Source organism: Lissotriton helveticus, chromosome 12 (assembly GCF_964261635.1).
Source record: "Lissotriton helveticus chromosome 12, aLisHel1.1, whole genome shotgun sequence".
Lineage (NCBI taxonomy): Eukaryota > Metazoa > Chordata > Amphibia > Caudata > Salamandridae > Lissotriton > Lissotriton helveticus.
Window position 1 is genome coordinate 283,339,270 of NC_136073.1, and position 24,086 is coordinate 283,363,355.

The 24,086-nt window shown below is 42.2% G+C and overlaps 1 protein-coding gene across 2 annotated transcripts in view; it reads left to right on the forward strand.

The window, feature by feature from the left end:
• The window catches only part of ABCC12 (ATP binding cassette subfamily C member 12), a 1,077,363-nt gene that overhangs the window by 902,652 nt on the left and 150,625 nt on the right, over positions 1–24,086 (forward strand). For both annotated transcript variants that reach the window (XM_078670535.1, XM_078670536.1), the window contains one exon: positions 21,413–21,602. In XM_078670535.1, the coding sequence (XP_078526661.1) occupies positions 21,413–21,602 (190 nt within the window). The remainder of the gene's footprint in view (positions 1–21,412; positions 21,603–24,086) is intronic.

Genomic DNA, 24,086 nt, shown 5'->3' on the forward strand with positions numbered 1-24,086 from the left:
CCGGAAGGAGACGACCTGGACTCCGAGGGGGAAGATGAGTAACAGATGGGGTAGGGGGTGGCTGCCTGAACGGACCGAAAGCAGCAAAGGTTTGAAACAACTCACCTGAGAGGTGACAAAGGGGCATGGGGACTTGCTGATAGGAATAAATGTGTGGAAACATACTTAAAAGTGATGACTCACGTTTGGGGGGGGGGTTTCTCCTAGGAATTGTAAACGGGGTGCTCATGTTAGACAGCACATAGCGGGAAAAAAATGATAAACTCTGATGACTACTATAAGAATATACGGAAGCGCATATATAGGATTTTAGATGGGTAGATCAAATCACAGATGAAGAATATGTAATACGTACTGTAACTTCCAGAACTGTAACATTCACATACGATTCTAAAAGCTTGAATGTGTCCTACTAAGTGTTTAATATGCCTTCATGTTAATAAAGATTTATAAAAAAAATATATATATATATAGTATGCACCGCCAATCCTTCGTTACCTCGACTCGAAGCTGGCAGTCACACCACCATGGTCGGCTTGACAGAAGGCCACACTTGTAATACTGATGATGGTGGAGCTCCTCAGTACCGCCCTATGGCAGCTGCCTTTCCCCGACTGCGAACTTGGCAGTCGGAGTTGTGGTGGCTGCTGTTCAGCCGCTGTCTTTGGAAATGCAATCCACCCAGCTCATAATATGGCAGTCGGACCGTAAAGCTCACCATGTTCGGACCGCCACCAGCGACACGGCGGGCCAGGGTCCGCCCAACTCATTAAAAGGCCCTAAATATATTAACATTTAACAGTAATATAATGTAAACTAAATTCATTTAAATGATTACAAAATATGTACATTTTATACTTACTTAGAAATCACACATATATATGAGTGTATGTTTATTCAATAATTTAAAACTATTATAAAATAATTGTAATTTATATTTTAATTTACTAATTATTGGAAAAAGTTAATAAAATAACAACTATATATAAATATATATATATATATATATATATTGATATATGCACACATAATTATTACTAACTATAAATAATAGAATGTTAATTAAACAGAAACATATAAATGTGAACAATATTAACAAAACTATAAAATTATAGGAATAATACATATACTGGTCTCACTTCAATATGTGCAAAAGTTGGGAAAGCTTTGGACTCAGCAGGGGTAACATTTACTATTCCTACTCGAGTCTGTGCAACAGTAGAGAGAGAGAGTAGTTCACTTCAAACAAATAAAATATTTTAACAACTATATTAAATATCAAGAAATACAAATATATAAATATTCACAAGTTTTTATAAATAAAAAGAATTTTTTTTACTGCAATGTTTAATATATATTTTAAATTAAAACAAATGTTGTTATCATAATTAAAATCCACACTGAGGGCCTCATTACGATGGTGGGCAGACCGCCACTGACAGGTTGCCGGTGGCCGTCCACCCACAATCCAGGCCATCAAGCCGACCACCTGATTATAATACCGGCGGTCGGAGCGCAGAGGTCAAGGGCAAAGACCGCCACCGCCGTCAGGATCCAAGATCCTGTTGGGGTGGTAGGCGGAATCCGATCCCTACAATGGAGGTGGTGTCTCTGCAGGCACTGCTGTGGGGATTAGGATGTGTGTTTTCAACAGCCTTTTCTGGACGGTTTGACTGCCATGAAAAGGCAGTTGAAAATGGAAATTGGGGACCCCTAACAGGATCCCCGTCCCTCGTGGGTTCCTGCTAAGTGGCCTGGGTGATGGAGGGGTGTGCAGACAAAATATTGAGTTGGAAATTTCAAACTACAAAAATATCGAGTCCTAAATATCGTCAGTGAGAAATATCGACAGCAAGAATATTGTGGTCAAGAATATCGATTTGGAGGTAAGAAATATCATTTTTTTAAATATAGTAGCCAATAATATTGTTTGCAAAAATATAGGTGTTCAAAATATAGATTTTTTTAATTAGTTTTGTATTTTAGTATATATTTTATATGTATGTGATGTATTTTTTTGTATAAATATTGTTTATGTTTTTTAATGTATGTGTTACATTTTTAGTAGTTATCAATTTTATTTTAATTAAATTCTGCGTTTTTTAGTTCCATAGCAGGTTGTGGTTTGTAGGGGAATGAGGTAGGTAATAATTTAATTTTAATAAATTACATTCTTTTTTTATTGATTAACTCTATTTAATTTGCATTAATTATTAAATTGTTGTTAATTAATATTAATTAATTATTTGGACATTAAATATTGAAATGGTGTAAATAATTTTAGGTGTGCGTTCTGGGGCTAATGGGGGAAAAGGGTGGGAAGTAATTTAATTGTAATTAATGAATCATTTGTATTTAAATAATATTAATTATTAATAAAAAGTTAAGTATGGGAATTGTGTTAATTGTAGGTGTGGGTTATGGGGTTTATAGGGGTATAGGGTGGGAAGGTAATTCATTTGTAGGTGTTTTAATTTGTTTTTAATAAATATTATTTATTTAATTAACAATTAATTATGTTAATTATGGAATTACATTTTCTATTTAGATGTGGGTTGTGAAATATGTGGTATTATAGGGTAAGATGTAAATAGAATAAATGTATGTAATAATGTTTTGTTTATAAATAATTTCTAACTAAAAATGTTTGTTTTATATATATATATATATATTTCAATATAATTTTTGTAGTATTTGTGATATGTATTTAACATTATAATATTTTAATTTTTTTAATCTATCATATGAAATATATTTGTATTTTAATTTTTAACATATTCATTTTTTTCAATGTATTACTTTTTTCAAATATTTGTTGTTGATATTTTGTTTTTTTTAAAAGTTTGAATTGACTTTAATGGGAATAGGGATTTTATCCCTCCGCAATCAAACACTTTTCCTACTTTTATACTCACTGGAGTGGGAATAGTAATTTTTACCCATCTCCTATCCAACACTTTCCTTACTTTTACACTCACTGGAGTGGGAATAGTAATTTTTACTTCTCCGCTATCCAACAGGTTCCCTTCAGTTGCACTGACTGGATTGGGAATAGTAATGTTTACCCCTCCACTATCCCCCACTTTTCCTACTGTTGCACTGAATGGAGCGGGAATAGTAGTTTTGACCCCTCCACTATCCAACACTTTCCCTACTGTTGCATTCACTGGAGTGGGAATAGTAATTCTTACCTCTCCGCTATCCAACACTTTCCCTACTGTTGTACTGACTGGAGTGGGAGTAGTATATTTTACCCCTCCGCTATCCAACACTTTCCCAACTGTTGCACTGACTGGAGTGGGGAATTTAAGTTTTAATATTTTTAAATCATTTAATGTTTCAATTAATATTAGAATGCTTTTTCAAAATACATTGTATGTTATTGGTCTATCTATCTATCTATCTATCTATCTATCTATATATATATATATATATATATATATATTTTCGACAGGAATCTTCTTCTCTCGAAGTAGAGGAGGCGACACAGCGGGGATTTGGTTACACCCATTTATTTAAACTGGCATGACGCGTTTCGGATTGCTTCCTTTTTCAAATGCCTACTAGTTTAAAAAAAGTTCCACTGGTGCTGGCAGCTTCTCTTGTTTGCTCAGTCACTGAAGTAGTTCTGAGGTTGCCTGCAAAACGTTGCACGGAGTCACGGGTGCTTCCGTTGTTCGGACTGCATTACCCAGCATGCAGTGTTTCCAGCTTGCTGGTTGGTGGTCCGTACCGTCGGCTTTTGCATCGTATATATATATGCGTCACTCTATGCCTAAGAGGGTTTTGTTTTGACTTATATTGGGTGCTCCCTTGTGTCTGGACAAAGCTATTCCTCTCTGTAGAGCTCTAATTAGAGCGGAACACTGTGTCAGGGGTTGCTTTTACTCATTTCAGGTTGGCTTGAGTTGGTATTTTACCAATTCAAAGCTGTAATACTGTGCCTGGAGTGATAAATGGCTTTTGTCTATGCTTAAAGACTTTGCTGTACAAATGGCAAAAGACTTTGTCCTTTTCTATCTCGGCGTGGATGGCACTATGCTAATCCTATGCTTAAAAACTTTGATAGAAAAACAGACATTTGAGGTGAGCAGATTTAGAGTGTCGCTGGTGGTGAGAGGGCTCTAAGAGGAGCTGCTTTCCACCTAAACTGGAGAACTACCCAGAATTCTCTCCTTCTTTTTTGCATAATTTATGCATCACTCTATGCCTGAAAGGGTTTTGTTTTGACTTATACTGGGTGCTCCCTTGTGCCTGGACAAAGCTACACCTCTCTGAAGAGCTCTAATTAGAGCAAACCACTGTGTCAGGGGTTGCTTTTTCTCATTTCAGATTGGCTTGAGTTGGTATTTTACCAATTCAAAGCTGTAATACTGTGCCTGGAGTGATAAATGGCTTTGGTCATTTTACAGCTCGGCAAGGACAGCACTGTGCTAGTCCTATGCTTAAAGACTTTGCTGTAGAAATGGCAAAAGACGTTGTCCTTTTCTATCTCAGCGTGGATGGCACTGTGCTAATCCTATGCTTAAAAACTTTGATAGAAAAACAGACATTTGAGGTGAGCAGATCTAGAGTGTCGCTGGTGTTGAGAGTGCTCTAACAGGAGCTGCTTTCCACCTAAACTGGTGAACTACCCAGAGTTCTCTCCTTCTTTTTTGCATAATTTATGCGTCCCTCTATGCCCGAAAGGGTTTTGTTTTGAATATATATATATATACATATATATACATATTGCAACACATCCAACTGTAGAATCGAAATAATGGCAAGCACTCTGGAATCCTTAATGCAAACCCCCCTTCACCCCTGACAGACGCGTTTCGCTAAAAAAACCAAACCAAGATTCCGGTACATTACCGGTACCGCTCATGAGTGGGTCCGAGTAGGGCTCCCGGTCACCCACTATTTTCACCACAATCTTCCATTCGATCGAACAGACGTCTCCGACACTCAAAAGCTTGCTGTGCACGTAATACTTTAATCAGTTTTCCTGCTGATTAAAGTATTACGTGCACAGCAAACTTTTGAGTGTCGGAGACGTCTGTTCGATCGAATGGAAGATTGTGGTGAAAAAAAAAATATATATATTATATATATATTTGATCAAATACATTTAAATTAATAGTTTATTAATTGTTTCACAGTAAATATATATAATAACTATTATATATGTGTGTAACTTTTTTAGGTTAAGTTAATTTCTTATTTTTGTTAAAATGTGTATTAAATCTTTTTTTTTAATTAAGTTTCTTATATAAAAAAAGAATATTTATTAATTTATTCTATATATGAAAAGCAATATTTGTTACATCTATATTTATGTCATCAATATTTTTCCGATATTTTGTACTTATCTTTATGAATATAGGATGTTGATATCTTTGACATCTATATTTATGACTCAATATTGTGGTATAGGGATGTTTTGGGTATTGAGATTTTGTCAGTTAACACCTGGGGGGCACATGTAGAGCCCGCAACACATCCATGCACCTTGTGCCAGGCAGACAGGGTGCATTGATGTGCACAAAGTGCTTTTTACTACTGCAGCTTGCTTTGCAGCCCTTTTCCTGCCACTGTGGTAAAAAGCACTTTCTGACTTGGGTGGACGGGACCGCTGACTCATTGTTCTATCGTCTCCTGCATGAAGGATGGCGGTCGTTGGTCTGACCGACTGCCATTGTGATAAGACTCTATACTCTTGATATCATAACAAATATTATGTTATTTACAATTAAAAAGCATGGCACAATTACAATATGACTTAATAAATAGCAACATTTCTGATGAATAAATATCTGTTTTACATTTATTATTACTTAAATAACTTTCTACCTTATACTTCTACAAACTTAACAACACCCTCCTAAAATATATCTTAAAAATTATAATAGTTATACATTTTACATAAGTAATTATCAACTAAAAAATATATAGCAAGTAACCAATAATAAAATAATAATATTTACTTAACTTCTCACCCTTTACCCCTACAGACCGAACAACCTGCACCTGATATATAACTAAGGAAATATCTTAAGTACACAATTTACATAATGAATGATCAATAAAATAATTGATAATTGATACTTATTACTTATTATAATTAACTCCTTTATACCCTTTACCCTATCAAAAACTACAACCCACACCAAAAATATATATGCATTAATTAATTAATTATACAATTTAACTAATTAATTATCGATTAAATAATTAAAAATATTTTAAAATATTTTTAATTAATTAAAACTAAATTACTTTCCACACTATACTCCTACAAACCCCGCAAATTGCACTGAAAACGTAACTCAATAAAAAAAGTGAATTACTCAATTTACATAATTTATTGCCAATTAAATCATTAAGATTAAAATATTTATTAATTAATTATTAATTCATTTACTTCCCACCCTGTACCACTATAAACCCCACAACATGCTACAGCACTAAAAATGACCAAAAACGATTGCATCAAATTTAATTACAACAAACAATTTATAACACACTCACTTAATAAATATACTAAAATGTATACAAATATAAAAAAATGATATTGTAATATCGTTTATAAAATTTTTCTTAATAACATAGATATTTTTAATATCAATATTAACAACATGGATATTTTTAACATCTGAAAGAAACACATTAGTTATAGATGTATTAGCTTAGAATTATGCCCAGGCATCAGACAGGATCTGGAAAGTTTTTTCGTCAGCAGTACCTTTTCGCGTCGGAAGGTGGCGTCGTGGTCGCCGGGATGACGTTGCGGTAGCTACTTAGACGCGTCCTCGAGCGCTGATGTCAGTTCTTTCTTTTTCCGCACCAGCCAGAGCAGATCTGGCGAGAGCGGTACCTCCAGTCACTTTTTGACTGGCTATTTCTATTCTTTTGTCTACTTCATTTTTTGAGTCAATCGAAACATGCCCGGCTTCAAGGCATGCGGTTCCTGTAACCGAATGGTGTTGGTTACAGAGCCGTACCGCCTGTGCCTCTTTTGCCTGGAGCACAACCACGACCCCAAGTTGTGCTCTGACTGCCGGTCAATGGTGCCAAAGGCTTTGCAGGAGTGGTCCCGAAAGCTGCTTGAGCACCGGCAGTCGGCCCATGCCGTTCGAGGTCCCGGTCGCGAGGGAGGTTGAGGGACCAATCCCATCACGACTCATCCAAGTCATCGAAGTTTTCGCACTCTTGGTCTGATAAGCCGAAGCATAAAAAGAAGTCAAAGAAGAATCATCGCTCTTTGAATTCTCCCCGTCGGTCGACTGACTCGACGAGGGTTGCGGACGGTGCCCCTCTTGTGGCTCTGCACGTGGAGCCTGAAGAGTCGGTTCCGGGCTTGCCTCCCTTCCCGGGATCGACTGGCTTTTTGGGGGATGTCCAGAACACCTTGGTGGGCATGCCCTTTGATGGCCGTCGCCTTTTTGGCAGCAAAGCGGACAACGCTCTACAGGGTTTCCAGGACTCGTGGGCTACAGCCAAGTCCTTGGGCGTCTCCAGCTACCCAGCGCAGTCTACTTTTCGCCCCTTTTGTGGCTACGGAAGGGGTGCCCCATTATGTACCACCCTGAGCCACAGGCCGCAGCAAGTTTCCCAACCTTCGCATGTCCGGGGGCGTGGGAACCAATGTTGTGGATAAGGGGGCCAGCCGGCAGGCCAGTACACCAACCCCCCCTGCAGCAGCCTCCAAACCCTCCTAGTCCGTCCTTTCAGGCACATCAAACGCCAGTGGGCAGCAGGATTTGCCATCATCTGTCCCACTGGTGCACCATCACGTCGGACAGGTGGGTTTTGCGAATAGTCCGAATGGTTGCTAATCCCACTACTTTCTGGTACCCAAGAAGGACAAGGGCCTGCGGCATACCTTGGTTCTCAGGAACATCAACCGCTTCCTCTGGAAGGAACTCTCAAGATGTTGACACTCGCTCAGGTCTTGTCTGCCCTCGACCCTGGAGAATGGATGGTAGCGTTGTTCTTGCAGGACGCTTATGTTCACATCCCAGTCCTGCCAGCCCACTGGTGTTACCTGCCGTTCACGGTAGGCCACGAGCATTTTCAGTTTAGTGTGTGCCCCTTTGGCCTTACAAGTGCCCCTCGGGTGGTCACAAAAGTGATGGCGGTGGTCGCAGCTCATCTGCGCAGGTAAGGGGTTCCAGTCTTCCCCTAGCTCGATGACTGGCTGTTGAAGGCAGGCTCGCCCCAGGAAGTCCTCTCCCACCTCCAGACTACAGCCGACCCCCTACATTTACTGGGGTTCTCCATCAATGTGCCAAAGTCACACCTGATTCCCTCTCAGAAGCTCCTCTTCATCGGAGTGGCTCTGGACATGACGCAGTTTGGGGCTTATCCTCCCGAACAGTGAGTCTGGGATATTCGGACTATGATTCCGATCTTTCAGCCTCTATCCCAGGTTTATGTCCTGATGACCCTGAGGTTTCTGGACCTCATGGTATCCTGCATCCTGCTGGTCGATCATGCCAGGTGGTATATGCGGGCTCTGCAGTGGGACCTGAAGATTCAGTGGGCAAAGCATCAGGGGAATCTGTCCGATTGCTACCAGATCTCGGATCGCACTGCTCCACAGTTACAGTGGTGGGTCCCATACTAGCATTGGGTCAATAGCAGATCCCTCTCCCTTCCCCCACCAGAGCACACAGTGGTGATGGACACATCCCTTCTGGGATGGGGCAGTCACGTGGGAGAGGTGGAGATCAGAGGCCTCTGGTCTCCAGCGTACTCCGGGCTCCACATCAACCTTCCGGAGCTTCGGGCGATTCATCTTGCACTCCCCGCTGTCCGGGAAAGAGTAGTGCAGGCGTTCCTGGACAACACCACAGCCATGTGATACTGCAACAAACAGGGTGGGGTGGGGTCGTGGACCCTACGTAAGGAGGCCCTCAGCCTCTGGACATGGTTGGAACATCAGGGCATATCCCTGGTGGTTTAATACCTGGCAGGGTCCCTGAACGCCAGGGCGGATGAACTCAGCCGCAGGTGCATGATGGAACACGAATGGCGTCTTTACGCGGAGGAGGTGCAAGGTCTTTTTTGACAGTGGGGAGAGCCTTGGTTAGATCTATTCGCCACCGAAGAGAACACGCAATGTCAGCAATTCTGCGCGTTGGTATTTCCAAGGCAACACCTGCTAGGCAATTCTTTTCATTGCGAGTGGAGTTGCGCCTATACCACTTCTGCCCAGAGTGCTGAAGAAGATCAGGCGCGACCGGGCCCAAGTCATTCTTGTGGCTCTAAATTGGGCACAAAGAGTCTGGTATCCCGAGCTGCTCAACATGGCCTTCAATCATCCGATCAGACTGCCTCTTCGGGAGGATCTTCTGTCACATCAGCAGGGGATGGTCCACCACCCAAACCTGTCCAGCCTCCACCTCCTTCGTGGAGATTGAGCGGCGGCAGTTGACCTCTTTTGACCTGCCTCCTGAAGTTTGCGATGTAATCTTGGCAGCCAGGCATCCCTCCACTAAGACTGTATACAACTGCCGGTGGAACAAGTTTTTGACATGGTGCACAGCAAAGGCTCTGTATCCCCTTTCTGCCACTCTTTCTGAAGTTATCATGTTCCTTCTTTCTTTAGCCCAGCAGGGCTCTGCTCTGGGCACTATCAAAGGCTATCTTTTGGCCATCTCTGCCTTCCTTCGGCTTCTCGATCAGCCTTCTCTTTTCAATTCCGCTGTTGTTAATCATTTCTTGAAAGGCATAACTCATCTCTTTCCTCCTATCCCCTTTGTTATGCCTCAGTGGGACTTGAATCTGGTCTTAACTTTTTTAATATGCGCTCCCTTTGAGCCACTTCACAACTGTCCTTCAAGGGAAACATCCTTTACCACGCAAGTTTTACCACGCAGTGCCTTTACAACGCAGGTTTTACAACGAAAACCATTACAACGCATTGCACTGGGGGGCGCTCTAGGATAGGGAATAGTTTTAATTTGCTATCCAACACCTTCCCTACTATCCACGGGGACTGGAGTTGGAATAGTAAATTAAACTATTCACTATCCAGCACCCCCCAAAGCAATGCGTTGTAAAGGCTTGCGTTGTAAAACTTGCGTTGTAACAGCATGCGTGGTAAAAGCATGCGTTGTAACAACATACATCCGTCCTTTAAGGCTTCTGATGCTTAAAACTGCTTTACTGGTAGCCACCACATCTGCCAGATGGGTGAGTGAGCTCCAGGCCCTTTCCTCCAAGCCCTTTCCTCCAAGCCTCCTTTCCTTCTGTTGATCTGGACAAGGTGGTTCTCAGGCCTCGTCCATCCTTCCTGCCCAAGGTTGTCACTGCCATTTACATCGGGCAGATCATCACTTTGCCTACCTTCTTTCCGCCTCGGCATCCTTTGAAAGAGGAGGAGTGGCTCCACTGTCTGGACCCAAAATGTGAGCTTTCCTTTTATCTGGTTCGCACAAACAGTTCCGGGTGGATGACCAGCTCTTTGATGGCTACGTGGGTGCCAAAGGTTGGGCCATACACAAGCGGACTATCTCCCAACGGGTTGTTTTGTGAATCAAAGCCTGTTATTCTCTGGCAAAGAAGGAGACTCCAGTGGGGCTGCAAGCCCATTCCACCAGGGTGACGGCAGCAACCACTGCCTTGGGACGTGGAGTTCCTCTGAATGACATTTGTCAGGCAGCTACATGGGCTTTGTTGCACACCTTTACCAAACACTACTGCCTTGACAATCAAGTCTGGAGAGACAGCTTCTTTGGCCATTCTGTTCTCCAGGATTTTCTGGTGTAATCTTGGTTTGCAGACCCACCTCCGGGATTGGCATTGCTGGGGTATCTATTCTAAGGTGAGGAATCTATAACTAACGTATTTCATTCAGATGAGCAAGTTACTTACCTTCGGTAACGCTATATCTGTAAGAAACATTAGTTAGTTTTAGACTCCTTACTGCCCCACCCATCCTCCCTGTTCTGTGAACTGATTTCTAGGGTTAAGGATGTCTTTTCAGGGCCCTAGTTTTGTGCACCAGTGGTCAGTGTCTTGCATGGCTATGCTTTTCTGGCACGGAAGTCATGTGCAGAACTGACATCAGCGCGCAAGGGCGGCGTCTAAGTAGCTACCACAACATCATCCCAGTGACCACGACGCCATCGACGGACGCGGAGCCGACCAACGCCACCTTCCGATGCGTAGAGGTACTGCTGACAAAAAAACTTTCCGGATCCAGTCTGACGCCTAGAAGTAATTTTAAGCCAAGGAATCTATAACTAACTAATGTTTCTTGCGGATCTATCGTTCCGAAGGTAAGTAACGTGTTCATCGATATTGCTTACCTTAAAATTGATATTCTTGTCAATTATATTTCTGCACACAATATCTGTGCATCATGATATTTCCAACTCGATATTTCTGCATCTTGTTATTTTATTTTCAATATTTTGTCAAATACCTTTATATTTATGAATCTGTACTAGGTATAGGTCATCTTCAAATGTAAAATAGAGGTATGCAGTGAGTCATAACTCAGAAGGACCTGGAGTGGAAATTCTCTTTTCAGTAATTCTCAAGACATACTTGAGTCCAAGGTGTAGACAGAGTTAAGGTTGATACATGAGAAGTCTGAGCTAGTGATGTCCCTCTCCCACCACAATGTACTGATGCTGAGTACTATTCAGACTGCCTACATTGGAGCCCATGTGATGGTCCCACAGTGTCACAGGATGGAAGACCATGTGAAATCGCTGTTTAGCCAACTCTATCACTATGTAGTTTATAAACCCAATTTTGTTCCCTGATGAATATGAATAGGGTAGCATTGGTGATGATTTGTGGTATATTGGGTTTATCAAGAACTGTCTACCTCAGTTCCTCCACTTGATGTCCCCTTTGGAATAAGTGATTAGTGAGTTTGGTTGCCTGTTTCCTTCATCCGAGGGTGCTCATATGCTCCATGATCTAAGTTTTCACTTTATGTGTTGTCATTCCGACATACCTGAGGCCACACGGGCAAGACGTCAGATACATCAGCCTCAATGCTATTTCAATTTGTGTGTTGTCACTGTTCCCAAGGTCTATCTGTACCTATGTCAATCTCAGTTGAATGTGCAGTCTGTGCACAAACACTGCAAGATCTGCAAGGTAAATGCCCTTTTACAGGGGGCACCGCCCAGAGTGTGTCCTGCTTGATGATATTCAACACTTTTTGTCTTGTATGCACCAGCTTATCTTTCAGATTGCTGTTCCTTTTAAAAGCAAAAAGTAGACCCTGGACCGATGTTCCTTTCGTTCAGAATATGCCAATTCTTACTAATTGATTTTGTGATCAGACTGGAGAAAGTGCAGACTGTTTTCACACACACCAATCTCCCTGTGGGTTCTTTTGGTTGAAAGATTTCCAGAAGTGCCTATTAATTGTTATTGCAGGCTCTCTTACACGATTCCATCCTAGTGGAGACCGGTGCTGTCTGTCTAACAACTGACATGACAATGTCTTGTCATGTTCTTTGTATTTATTTTTTATATTTATTTTTATTAACGTAACATAAAAAACAAAAATCAGCACAATACTCAAAACATATTCACAAATTATAAGTAGGAGTAATTCGTACAATTACATTTTGAAACCTCTGAATAGTAGTCAAAGTAAAGTCCCAGAGCACGGTTTTAACAAATCAAGGTGTGGCCTGGTCTTCCAGGTCAATGCTATGAGGCAGACTACAAATCTCTCAGCGGTATGCGTTCCAGGCCCCCCCAAATTAACGACCACTTCTTCGGGCTCTGCCTTGCAACATAAACAGTCTACTATCGGAACATGCACCAGTCCATGTTTTTCTTCCATTCTGCAAGGTTGGGGGGGGGGGGAGCTGGCACCCCATTGTTGAGCTATGTTTCTTTGCACCACCATCAGCCCCAATGTCACCCAGGTCTTGCCCGTCCTCCCTAAGTCTGTAGGTTCCCACACATTCAACAAAAATCTCTTCGAGCCGGATATCTGGGGGCTCATTCGGATCACGGGCGGATCGCCACTGCCCGCATGGCGGTGGCGATCTGCCCGTGATACGACCCCGCCCACCACCCATTTCCCCCCGCCATGTTACTATGGCGGGGGACCGCGGCAGACGGAAAGACCGTCTGCAGCTTTTCCACCCGGTCAACTCGTTGACTGGGCGGAAAAGGATTTAATATGGTGGCGGTGTCTGTTAGACACCGCCAGCCACATTACCATGAGTGCGGTAACATGTCTTTCTGTGGCGGCATTGCCGTCACAGAAAGGCATGCAGGAATAGACTGCACGGGCCTGTTGCCGGCCCGTGCAGCCAGACACGCCCGCCATCCTAATGACCCCCCTAGTCTCATTACTTCGCTCAGTACAGTGTGAATTTGTGGCCAATATCTCTGAATGAGGTCACACTCCTATGTTATATGCATGAACGTTCCCTCTGAACCGCACCAACGTCTACATTCACTCTCCTCAGCCCTCCCCATTCGGACCAGACAGGGTCCAGTGACATATACTCTGTGGAGGATTTTAAGCTGGATTAGTCTCAACCTGGCCGATATGTCACTTCCTTTGGGGAGGATAAGGCCTCCTGCCACTCCTCGTCATCTAGCTCTAGGCCATCCCTTTCACACTTTGCCCTGAGTCCCTGTAGGGGTTCAGCTACATTGTTGATGAGTTTCTTATAGTCGAGAGATATCGTTTTATCTGGTAGGTAACCGTCAAACAGTCTGTCCTCAAGAGGAGTATAATCCGGGAGTGAGGAGCCTGCTGGTATGTGTGTCTGTAATGCATGGCGGATCTGGAGGTAAATTAAATATTCTGTGTTAGCAAGTTCATACCTGTGCTGTAAATAGGTAAAACTAAACCCAAGAGAGGAGTAAGGCCCTTTTGGACAGGACTTTGGTAGGGCCGTGGAGTAAATATTTAAGAAAATATTTACAAACCATGAACCAATCACAGCTGAGTCAATATTTGATGTTAAATAATATTTTTTCTAATTAGTCAAAACTGACGGCTGAGTGCATATGCTTAAATAGGTGTTGGCATACGCAAGGATTCGTATACATCACATGTATATGGTGTAACTTAATGTTGAATAGTCTATTGACATATCGTATGTTCTATGTGGTCATTATGTGATTGGTTCATGGTTTGTAAATTTGTCTTTGTAATTTGTAGTAAATGTTTTATGTATGGGTAAAGTTTTTGTGTGATTCTCCAAAAAGTAGGAGGAAATCTTTTTGTATTCTCTAAAAAAAAAGAAGAAATACGAATGGGTAAATAAATAACCCAAATCACAAAAAGTATATGGTGTGATTTTTCTAAATATAAAATAGGATTTTTGGTAAATTTTTTCTTAAGTAAATAGGTAAAAGGCACCACCGTCCCTTTAATCCACACATCCCCAATGGTTGTGATCCCGATAAGGTCCTACTTGTCAAATTCCTTTGACTTCCAAAGATCACCGAGGATCTCAGAGTCCCAGAGAGGCGTGGCTGCTGTCAGTTTCCATTCCCAACCTAAACTTTTAGTGGCAGTGTGCCAGACTTGCACTGAGTGCTTCATCGGCCCAGTCACGGGAAAGTGCTTCTGTCTGGAGTACAGTGCTCTGTAGTAATTCCCACCCGGGAGCAGCCACCGGTCCATTGCATAGCCCGGGTCGTCCATTCTTTGGTACGTACAATTCTTTATAGCCGCAAGTTGTGCTGCCCAATAGTATTTCTTGAGGTCGGGGAGACTAATACCACCATCGGACCAATTAAGGGCGAGTTTGAGGAGTGGTATCCTATGCTTCTCGCCCCATAATAAATCTCTCTGCATACCCTCAACTTCTTTGAAATAGCTGGCAGGTACTGGATCTGTGGAATTATGTAGTACATATAGGAAAGGGGGCAGGGATATCATCTTGAAGAGTGCCTCTCTTCCCAGCAGTGAGAGAGGGAGCACCCTCCACGCTGCTGTGTCTCGCTTCAATCTTTGTAGTGGCGGAAGTAGGTTAGGGTTATAACAGGTCTGGGGCTCTGACGTCAGATATATACCCAAGTAAGTGAAGCCCTCCAAAGCAATTTGGATTGGGCAGCCCCTGGGAACAGCAGGGCAGTCCCCATTCAGTACATATAAAAGGGATTTGCTCCAGTTGCTGGAGTAGCCAGAGAATCTCCCAAAAATTGTGAATATGTCTAACACTGCGATCAGCAACTTCGTGGGGATGGCTTGGAACAATAAAATATCAGCATACAGTGAGAAGGGGTCTTACCATGACGGAGCCCATCTCAATCCATGTATGACCGGGTCTTTCCCGATCCATGCTGCCAGAGGTTCGAGCGCCAGGACAAAAAGGAGAGGGGACATCCCTGTCTAGTACCATGCCCAAAGGCAAAAAAGTAGATCTTCTATTATTTACCACAACCTGTGCTAAGGTTTGGAGTAAAGGAGCCTGATCCACCGGATAAACCCCTCCCCAAATCCCATCTTCATTAACGCAGCAAAAAGGTTCCTTGCATTTTTGGACATTGCGGCAATTGCACTTGAGTCGCCAAAAATGCCTAAAAGGGAGATTGTCTCTCAGTGATTTCGGGTAGTAGCTTGGGGAGGGTAGTAGAGCATTGTGAGCCATTGGATTTTTTTATAGCTCCGTTTCTAGGGTTCCCGCAGGGGGAAAAATTTGTAAATCCAGGAAGGGGAGGTGCTTTTTACTGAATTCACAAGTAAACTTCAAGAAAGAATTCAATGAGTTACCCCTGATGGAAGGAAGTAATGGAGGTAGCTTCCCCAAACTAAAAGACAAATATGTAATCTAAATAGCACTTCCACATAACTATGTGGGAGTGATAGGGGTTGTCAGGTGCTAGAACTTTCTCCATTAAGGAGTGCATATACAAATTCAACAGACTGTAGGTGAATGTACTCTCCATAGAAGCACTGGATTTCTAGAGGGATAGACAGTTCTAAAAATGGAAGACATTTTCTTTCATTGTCATGTAGGTACACTCCATAATGAAGTAAACAGGTGTGAGAGCATCCAAATTTCTACCTCAAAATAGGGACTCTATAGTGGTAAGTGTTTGGCAGTGTAGAATACAGGTGTATAATGGCTTGACGTCAAAGGAGACCAAGTAGTTATTTTTTACTTCAAAGGAACATCCATCAAGAGTCGTAGAACATCCTTTGTATCCTGGAAGTAGGTAGGCATCTCAGAAAAAAAGGACCTCAACAAGAAATGCACAAACTGGGACAGAGGTTCTAAAAGAAAACCAATCCCACAGATGATCAATTTACCCAGAGGTGGCGCTGGCCGCTGAAGGTGGCAGGGCCTAAAAGTACGGTGTGGCCTAGTCATAAGTTATCAGCAAGTCCGCTTGCTTTGAGGTCACCCAGCCATCATCTTTAGCTTCCTCCACCATAGACTTTATGGCAGTCGATAATCTTTTAATTGGTTACACTTGAGAGGACTGTAGGAACTCCTCCTATTGAGTTGTGTGCGGCACTCTGCCCTGTATGTTGTTCTGTCCACGATCACCATGGCCCCATCTTTATCCACCAGTTTAATGATGATAGAGTCATCCAAACTCGAAGTAGTCACAGCTGCACGTTCTTGCCTACAGAGATTATAGAACTATTGTTTCTTAATTCTACTTCTAAATCTTTCAGGACTGCTTTCCCAAAGGTTAACACCTTTAGAGGGACCAGTTGGGCTGGGGGATTGAAGGTTTGTGTTCATTAGAGCAGTTTCCATATTGTCTTCAGTGTTATCCCACAAAAAATGTTGCAACCTGATCTTGCGAAAGAGTTGGGTTAGTTCTTGATGAATTTGGAATTCATTCCCATTGTAGGTGGGAAGAAATCAAAGTCCTCTATTAAGCACCTTCTGATCATAGGCATTCAATATTTGGCTCCTGAGATTTACGACCAAGGGGCAGATTCTGATGTCAGACAGACTGGAGTCTGTCTGACATCGGCCAGGAACTAGAAGCGAACACCCTATTGTTATTGGTTCCAGTTCTGCAAGTAGAATGTGACCGAACCCTGTTTGGTCGCAATCCTATACTTAACAATGGGAGCATGAATTCTGAACGGAATGCATGTTTGCATTGTTAACTGCAGAGGTGCAGTTCATCCCTGCACCCTGTGGCAGGCACCTCAAGGTGCCTGCCACTGGGTGTAGGAAACAATTTGGCGGCCTCACACTCATGGAGACCCTGCTGGGGGCCCCCAAAGACCGTTTTCCACTGCCTTTTTGTGCCGGAAAGACAGGCAGAAAAAAGCAGTGAGAAACTGCCATCATACTCCCGCAGCCGGCAAGAGGCGGGCGGAGGAGTACTGAAGGGTTTCTGGATGGCGGACAGGCTCTCCGAGACTGCCATAAGCCTTCTGGAAAACCGAGTTGGATTCCTTTCCGACCGAGCCTATCAGAATGGCTTGGTTGGAAAGGAATTCGAACTGCACATTCTGATGCGGGCAAGGGGGCCCGACTGATGGTTGGAGCCCTTTCTGCCTGCATCTAAATCGGCCCCTAATTTGTGTTGCTGTTCATGCTCAGTTGGGGGTTTGTCTTTGCAATGCTTCATGTATGACGAGGAAATGGAGTGGGCTCCAATGCACGTGTGGTTGTTGGTGTCTCCTCTGGTCGCTCGACCTGCCTCGGGCTTGTTCTAAAAAAATGGACTGTAAAAGGGAGATGGTAGAGGAGGTTAGAAATGTTGCATAGGTTGTTGAAAGTGGGGCATCAAGTATCCCAATGGTGCTGGGGCTGCCATTGTTTATGGGCAGTTTTTAATACTGTCCCACCACCTGCTTCGGCCCTTCCTTTGAGAGCCCGACTGTTGTGGACAACTAGTGCCAGAATCTGAATCACTTGACCATTCTTCTGTGTTAGAAGAAGAGGAGTTGGATCCATATCTGTGCCTATAATTGATTGAATTCAGGAGGTGTGAAGTTGTCACTAATGTATGGTTATACCTTCTCCAGGTCAAACTGTGGCAGATTTATGTTTTATTTGTATTGATCTTAGTGGTAAGCAAGGAGTCTTTATAATCCTTGATGGTCTTGTTAGTCTCATACATATTTTTTTGTGTGTAAAGTGACAGTGATGGAAAATTTTAACTGTGTTTCTAACACTTGGATCTCAATCAAGATGGCAACAGCAATCTGCTTGACTGTGCTAATATTAAGGATCAGCCAGCCACGATTGTGACAAATATTCCTATACTCTTTCTCGAGGACAAAGCTTTTAGGACAGACTGGTTGTGTGATGACACACCAAGGACTGGCTGATCCTGAACAATTTTGCATCATTTCCAAAACGTTGCAGTCTGATTGGGACATCTAGTCAATTAGACCCCATACTACACTGAAGACTTCAGTCGTATCCCATGAACGTCATTATGTCTTAACAATCATTTGTACCATTATATCTTTTTTTAACAACATGTTAACAACATAGTTGAATTTGAACCTTTAATATGTTTTGGCAGAGATTTACAGAACATATTTCTAGAACAAATATTCTTGATATTATCATCCCTATCTAATATAACATGATGGGGACATCAGTCAGGGCCATTCATAAGTTACTTGCATACATTTTAACACAACAAAAAAAATGTGTGTTTAGACATGAAGACCATCATAACAAGCTAGTTGAAGCAGTACATCCAGAGGATACCACCTTGGACAATTCTGAATGCACCTGTGTTCTCATACCAAAGCATATCAATTGCAGGAACACCAGACCTGGTTTTACTTGATGCACACACAGTACAACCATGGGTGGAGAGTGGCAGGAGCTTAGGCATAGCCTTGGGCCCATCCACTACCTATAGAACCATGTGGCAGCAGACAGCACTCCTGAATAGAGATCAGAGCTGCTCCTTATTCCAGATGCGCTACCTACACCGTCCTACATTCTAACCCCCAGCTTGCCCCACACTAAAATCTACCACCTACTCATGACAGGTGGTATATACCAGTGAATTGTCACAGGAATCTAGAAAAATCATGCAGAAAAAGACCCAGTAATTACAGGTCTACTTGATTAGTTCCCATATTATGCTGACAATACTTGCTGGATGTAGGTGCAGATTATTGTCTGAAATCAAGCATTCGAAACGACTCCCTCTGGTATTGCCATACCAGAGTACAGCCAACTCATAATCAGGGTCAAAGTGGTGATGAGCAAGAAAATGGCACCAACATATTCATATAACCTGGGCCTTTTACAGCCCCCTTTGTAATCTTAATTTGGGCAGGATTCAAGGATTTGTGCCAGGTAAAAAGAAGCTGAAATTGTGAGGGCAAAAACTTCTCATTCTCAGCTTGCACACCTCAGACTTTTGGAAAATATGTGGTACTACCTCAATATCTTCAAATACTAGGTAGGAAAATCAGATTGGTGTGGTACTGTCACACATGATCCATTCTGAGTTATCTGTATATACCCAGTGGTATATACCAAGAGATATTGTTAAGCGTAACCGCAATGTGTAAGTCCACCGCAGTACGAGTTTCTAAAGTTGATGCGTAGGTGGACCATCGGCTGCACCAGGGAACAGTTGTTCCCTGGCAGTGGTGCAGGAAGGCTACTACGCAAAATGCTGAGCAGGGACTGGCGCAGTCCTGCTCAGCATATTACAAGCTCCTGGACCACCAGACATTTCATGGCAGAGCCCTGCCATGAAAAGGCTGGCGGTGCAGGTACACAATTGCCCCCTGACATGGGTATACATACAGGTCTGTACCCACCCAAAGTTCCAGCACCACATGGACGTGGATGTCCATGACGTACTGGAAAATTGTTGCTGTTCCCATTGTGGTGCCTGTTTTCCAGGTACCGCCATGGGAATAGCAAAGATCCGCCCACCGTATTACGAGTTGTGCATTGCCAACTCTCAATGAAGGTCTGCAGTCCTTGGGCGGATTTGCATGGGTTTGGCGCAGTGGAGGCGGTGTTGCACTGGCTCTGCTGTGCCAATCTTGTAATCAGCCACTTAGAGCCAGATGTATGACCCTTGAAAATTGAGTCTCGCAATTTGGCTCGATTGTGAATTGCAAATTGATTGGTGCAATTTATAATGTACTATAGTATTAGAGACACTTATTGTGATTCCCAATGGGGTTGCAAAATGCGAGGATCATGAATATTAATGAGCCACTCGCAATTTGCGACCCCATTGGAAATGGCTGGCCATCCCAGGGATGGTGGCCTGCTGGGCTCAGCAGACCACCATGCCTGGGACTGCTTTGAAACGTTCTCGTTTAATTTTTTAAGGGCAGGCAGTGGTGCCTGAAACCACTGCCTGCCCATAAAAAATATTTCCCCCTGTATTTGCAAAAACTAAATATACCAATTCTGTAAATCCATATGTAGGTGACACTCCTAAGAGTGCCACAGGCCCTTAAGAGTCGGTATTTTACCACCCAATCCTATTGGGTGGTAAAATACCGAATTCAGGTGTGCATGCACATCTGTGCATGCACACCTGTGCCATGTGACACACAGACATGCCCTCAGGGCATGTATGTCTGCCACATGGCACACATGCCTGTACTTGGGGTGCTAGAGGGTGTCAAAGTGACACCCCCTGCACCCTTGCAGGATTCGGTATTTACCGAATCTGTAAATACCGAATCGGAATTTCACATTGATTCCTATGGGCTTCAAGGCCCATAGGAATCAATGTGAAATACCGAATCGGTATTTACAGATTCGGTAAATACCCACTCTTACAGATTCGGTAATTTTTTACCTACATCTGCCTCCTTCCTATTTACCGACTCTTAAATACCGATTCGGTATGAGTCGGTATTTAGGAGTCGGTAAATAGGAATTACCTACATCTGGCCCTTAGTTACGTATATACAATTTTCAAACACTCTATGAAAAAGTAAACCAAATTAATTATCATGTATTTAACTGTTGTTAGAAAATTTATTACAGCTGGTCGTTTATTTTTACTATGTTGGGTATGTGTACCTGAAAACGAAGGTTACCTATGCTGCTCTTGATCATTAGCAGTGCTTGTGGATCTCAATTCTTGCTCAAAATATAATGATTTCAGGAGCATAATTTGAAGTCCGATTTCCACAAGGCTTTAAAAATCAACCCAACAGGACAGAGTTCAGTTTTTATATTGAATGAGAAGTGATAATAGGATTAGGCATGGATTCAAAGAGATATAGTACTGGGGGCTATTTAGCTAATGGGACTATTAATGCGGATGACTTTTATTAGTTATTTTTAATGTTGGTTATGTACTTAATGTAAATGTAGTATTGTCTACATGTTTTGTAATTTCAAGTAATTTAAATAAAAATAATGTATGCTACGTATTTGCCATATTTTTTCATCTCACTATCTACATGCCTATGGACAAATAATTTAACTCACAGAATATGGTTTATTTGTTTAATACATTTTGCTAAATTTTTGTCTGATATGTTTCACAGACCTGTGTTCCAGAGGCATTCAATCAAGTCAAAATTGTACAGGCTCCAAAAGACTGGCCAACTAAGGGAAAAATCACTTTTAAAGATTATCAAATGAAATATCGAGAAAACACTCCAGTTATCCTAAAAGGGCTAAACTTGACTATTAATGCTCAGGAATCAGTTGGGATTGTTGGGCGGACTGGCTCTGGTGAGACCTTTTCTCTCATTTGATTACATAACTGTATCTTGTGTTTTATATGTAGATATATGCTTTTTGTCTGATCTAATGTAATTCAAACACATTGAACATAGAGTTCTGTTACAAATCTTACAAGATGAAGTACATGCAAACAAAACCACTTTCTATGGCTTCCTCTGGTTGTCTACCACCAAACTATCTCAATGACATCAAACAACTACTCATTCCAACCTTTATTGAATTGCCACCACTCAAATGCACCAAATCAGGTATACAAATTCAACCCTTGTTTTCAACAAGCAAAAAGAGCTGGTATACATATATTAAAAACTCTACCACAGTCAAAGGGGAAATATTGTCCCGTTCTTAGCCACCCAAAAAACAAACCTTAACATAACACATAATCTCTTTATTTAATTTTTTGTATTATATTTCCCAGAAGAGACAATGGTTACAACAAAAAAGAAAGAGCTGCGCAATCACAAGTATAAGCATTACAACTAACTGTATGTCCAGTTAACCATATGATTCCTCTAGTAAAAAAGAAAACAATTATTTACTTAGCAGGACATTAATTAACCAACTCAAATTGCATTATAGCAAGAATATAGAGAAAGCATAGACAATTTATGTATCAGACCTACTCCAACAAAGGGCCCATGACTTTCCTGCCCTGTTTCCCCGCTCTCTGTCCCTTGCATTTGTACAGTGCCATCTCCAAATTACATATATGGAGCATCCTAGCATACCAAGCTTGATACGCCGGAGGGTCCGCATCCTTCCATTTTGATGCCATCATCAATCAGGCTAGTGCCATTGAAATAAAACAAAAATATACCTGTGTCTATTCTAATTGTACTTCCTCGTCAAAACCTAATTGCATCATAGTTGGCGAAATAGGCACATCTTCGTAGCATCTTATGCGGAAAAATGTCAATCCCCTTTTCAGAAGGTTTAGCTTACTGCACTCAAATAATATATGAACCAGATCTGCAGGGCCTTGCCCACATCTTGGGCAATGATCATTTTCCCTTTTGCCCCATCCAAACTGTTTTGCCGGGGTAAAATGCAAGTTGAAAACTGTTTTGAAGTGTTGGACCATCAGATTGGTGTAAATAAATACTTTCTTTGAAAGATCCAATAACCTGCTTAGGCTCACATCCTGGTTGATCTAATTTAGCTGCCCAGGTAGTTTCAGTTTTTACTAAATCATCCGGAGTGGCTTTTATCAGAAAACAATACATATCCGTAATTCGGGGGCTTGTGTATAGGATGGTTTCTAGCAAAGGGGTCCTATCTGTAGAGGTGATATTTGATACAAAAGGTCTGATGGTTTCCCTGATTTTGACATACTTAAAGTAAGATCTAGGATCCATTTTATACAGCTCTTGTAGCTCTACAAAAGAAATATACCATTCCTGTCTAAGACATCCCCAATTTTGTTAACACCGGCCTGTTCCTAATGTTTACCAATTCCATCATAGAGAGGGGATGGAAAAACCGGTGATCGCCACAGGGGTAGGCATCTCTGGAGCCTGGGAATTTCTAACAGCTTGCAGACTTCATGCCATACATTCCAAGCTGATCTAATAGGCTTAACCCGTGTTTTTTTCAGTAACTAACCTCCAACTGTCTGAGTAAAACCCCTGGTACTGCTCCATCTGTGGACAGCTCAAAAATTGAGGGAGGGGCTTCGCATTCCTGTGCACCCAAGTATGTTTCTACCCCCATATTCGATTTAAACAGAATAGCCATTTGTTGCAACATTATGGCCCCCTTATAATATAGTAGATTGGGAACCCCCCAACCCCAAGCTTGAGGAAGGGTCAGGAATTTCAATGAGTGCCTGACCTTCTGATAATGCCAGATAAATTGGGAGAATATTTCATCCAGTTCTTTAAAGAAAGCAGGCCCCGTCTCTAATGGGATACAGAAAAATAGATATAATACTTTCGGGAACAGAGTTATTTTGAGCACGGTGCACCTTCCTATTATAGTCATATGTAATTCATCTATTCTTTTTAGGTCTCTGCTGATTTTGTCTATAAGGGAAGCCGAGTTTCTTGCCCAAATGGAACGCACGTCCGCCGAAATGTCAATACCAAGATAGTTAACTACCTCGGTCCTGCGGGGATCCTGACAGATAAGACTTTTGGTGCAATCAATCCTGGTCTTATCGGAGTTCAGGCATAATCCCGGCTGCCTACAAAATTCATTGGCCAAAACTTTGCTCCTCATAATTGCTCCCAGTGGGTCTGGGGTAACGACAGCTATGTCATCAGCATATGCTAAGACCTTGGTATTATACCCGCTGACCACTACTGGTTTGACGACTGGTCTTGCATAATTGACCAAATGAGCAGATCGATATATAATGTGAAGAGAATTGGTGACAAAGGGCTTCCCTGTCTTGTCTCTCGAGCCACCACAATCCTTTCAGACTCCTTACTCATCAATTGGATCCTAGCGTATGGCTGTGAGTACATAGCTATT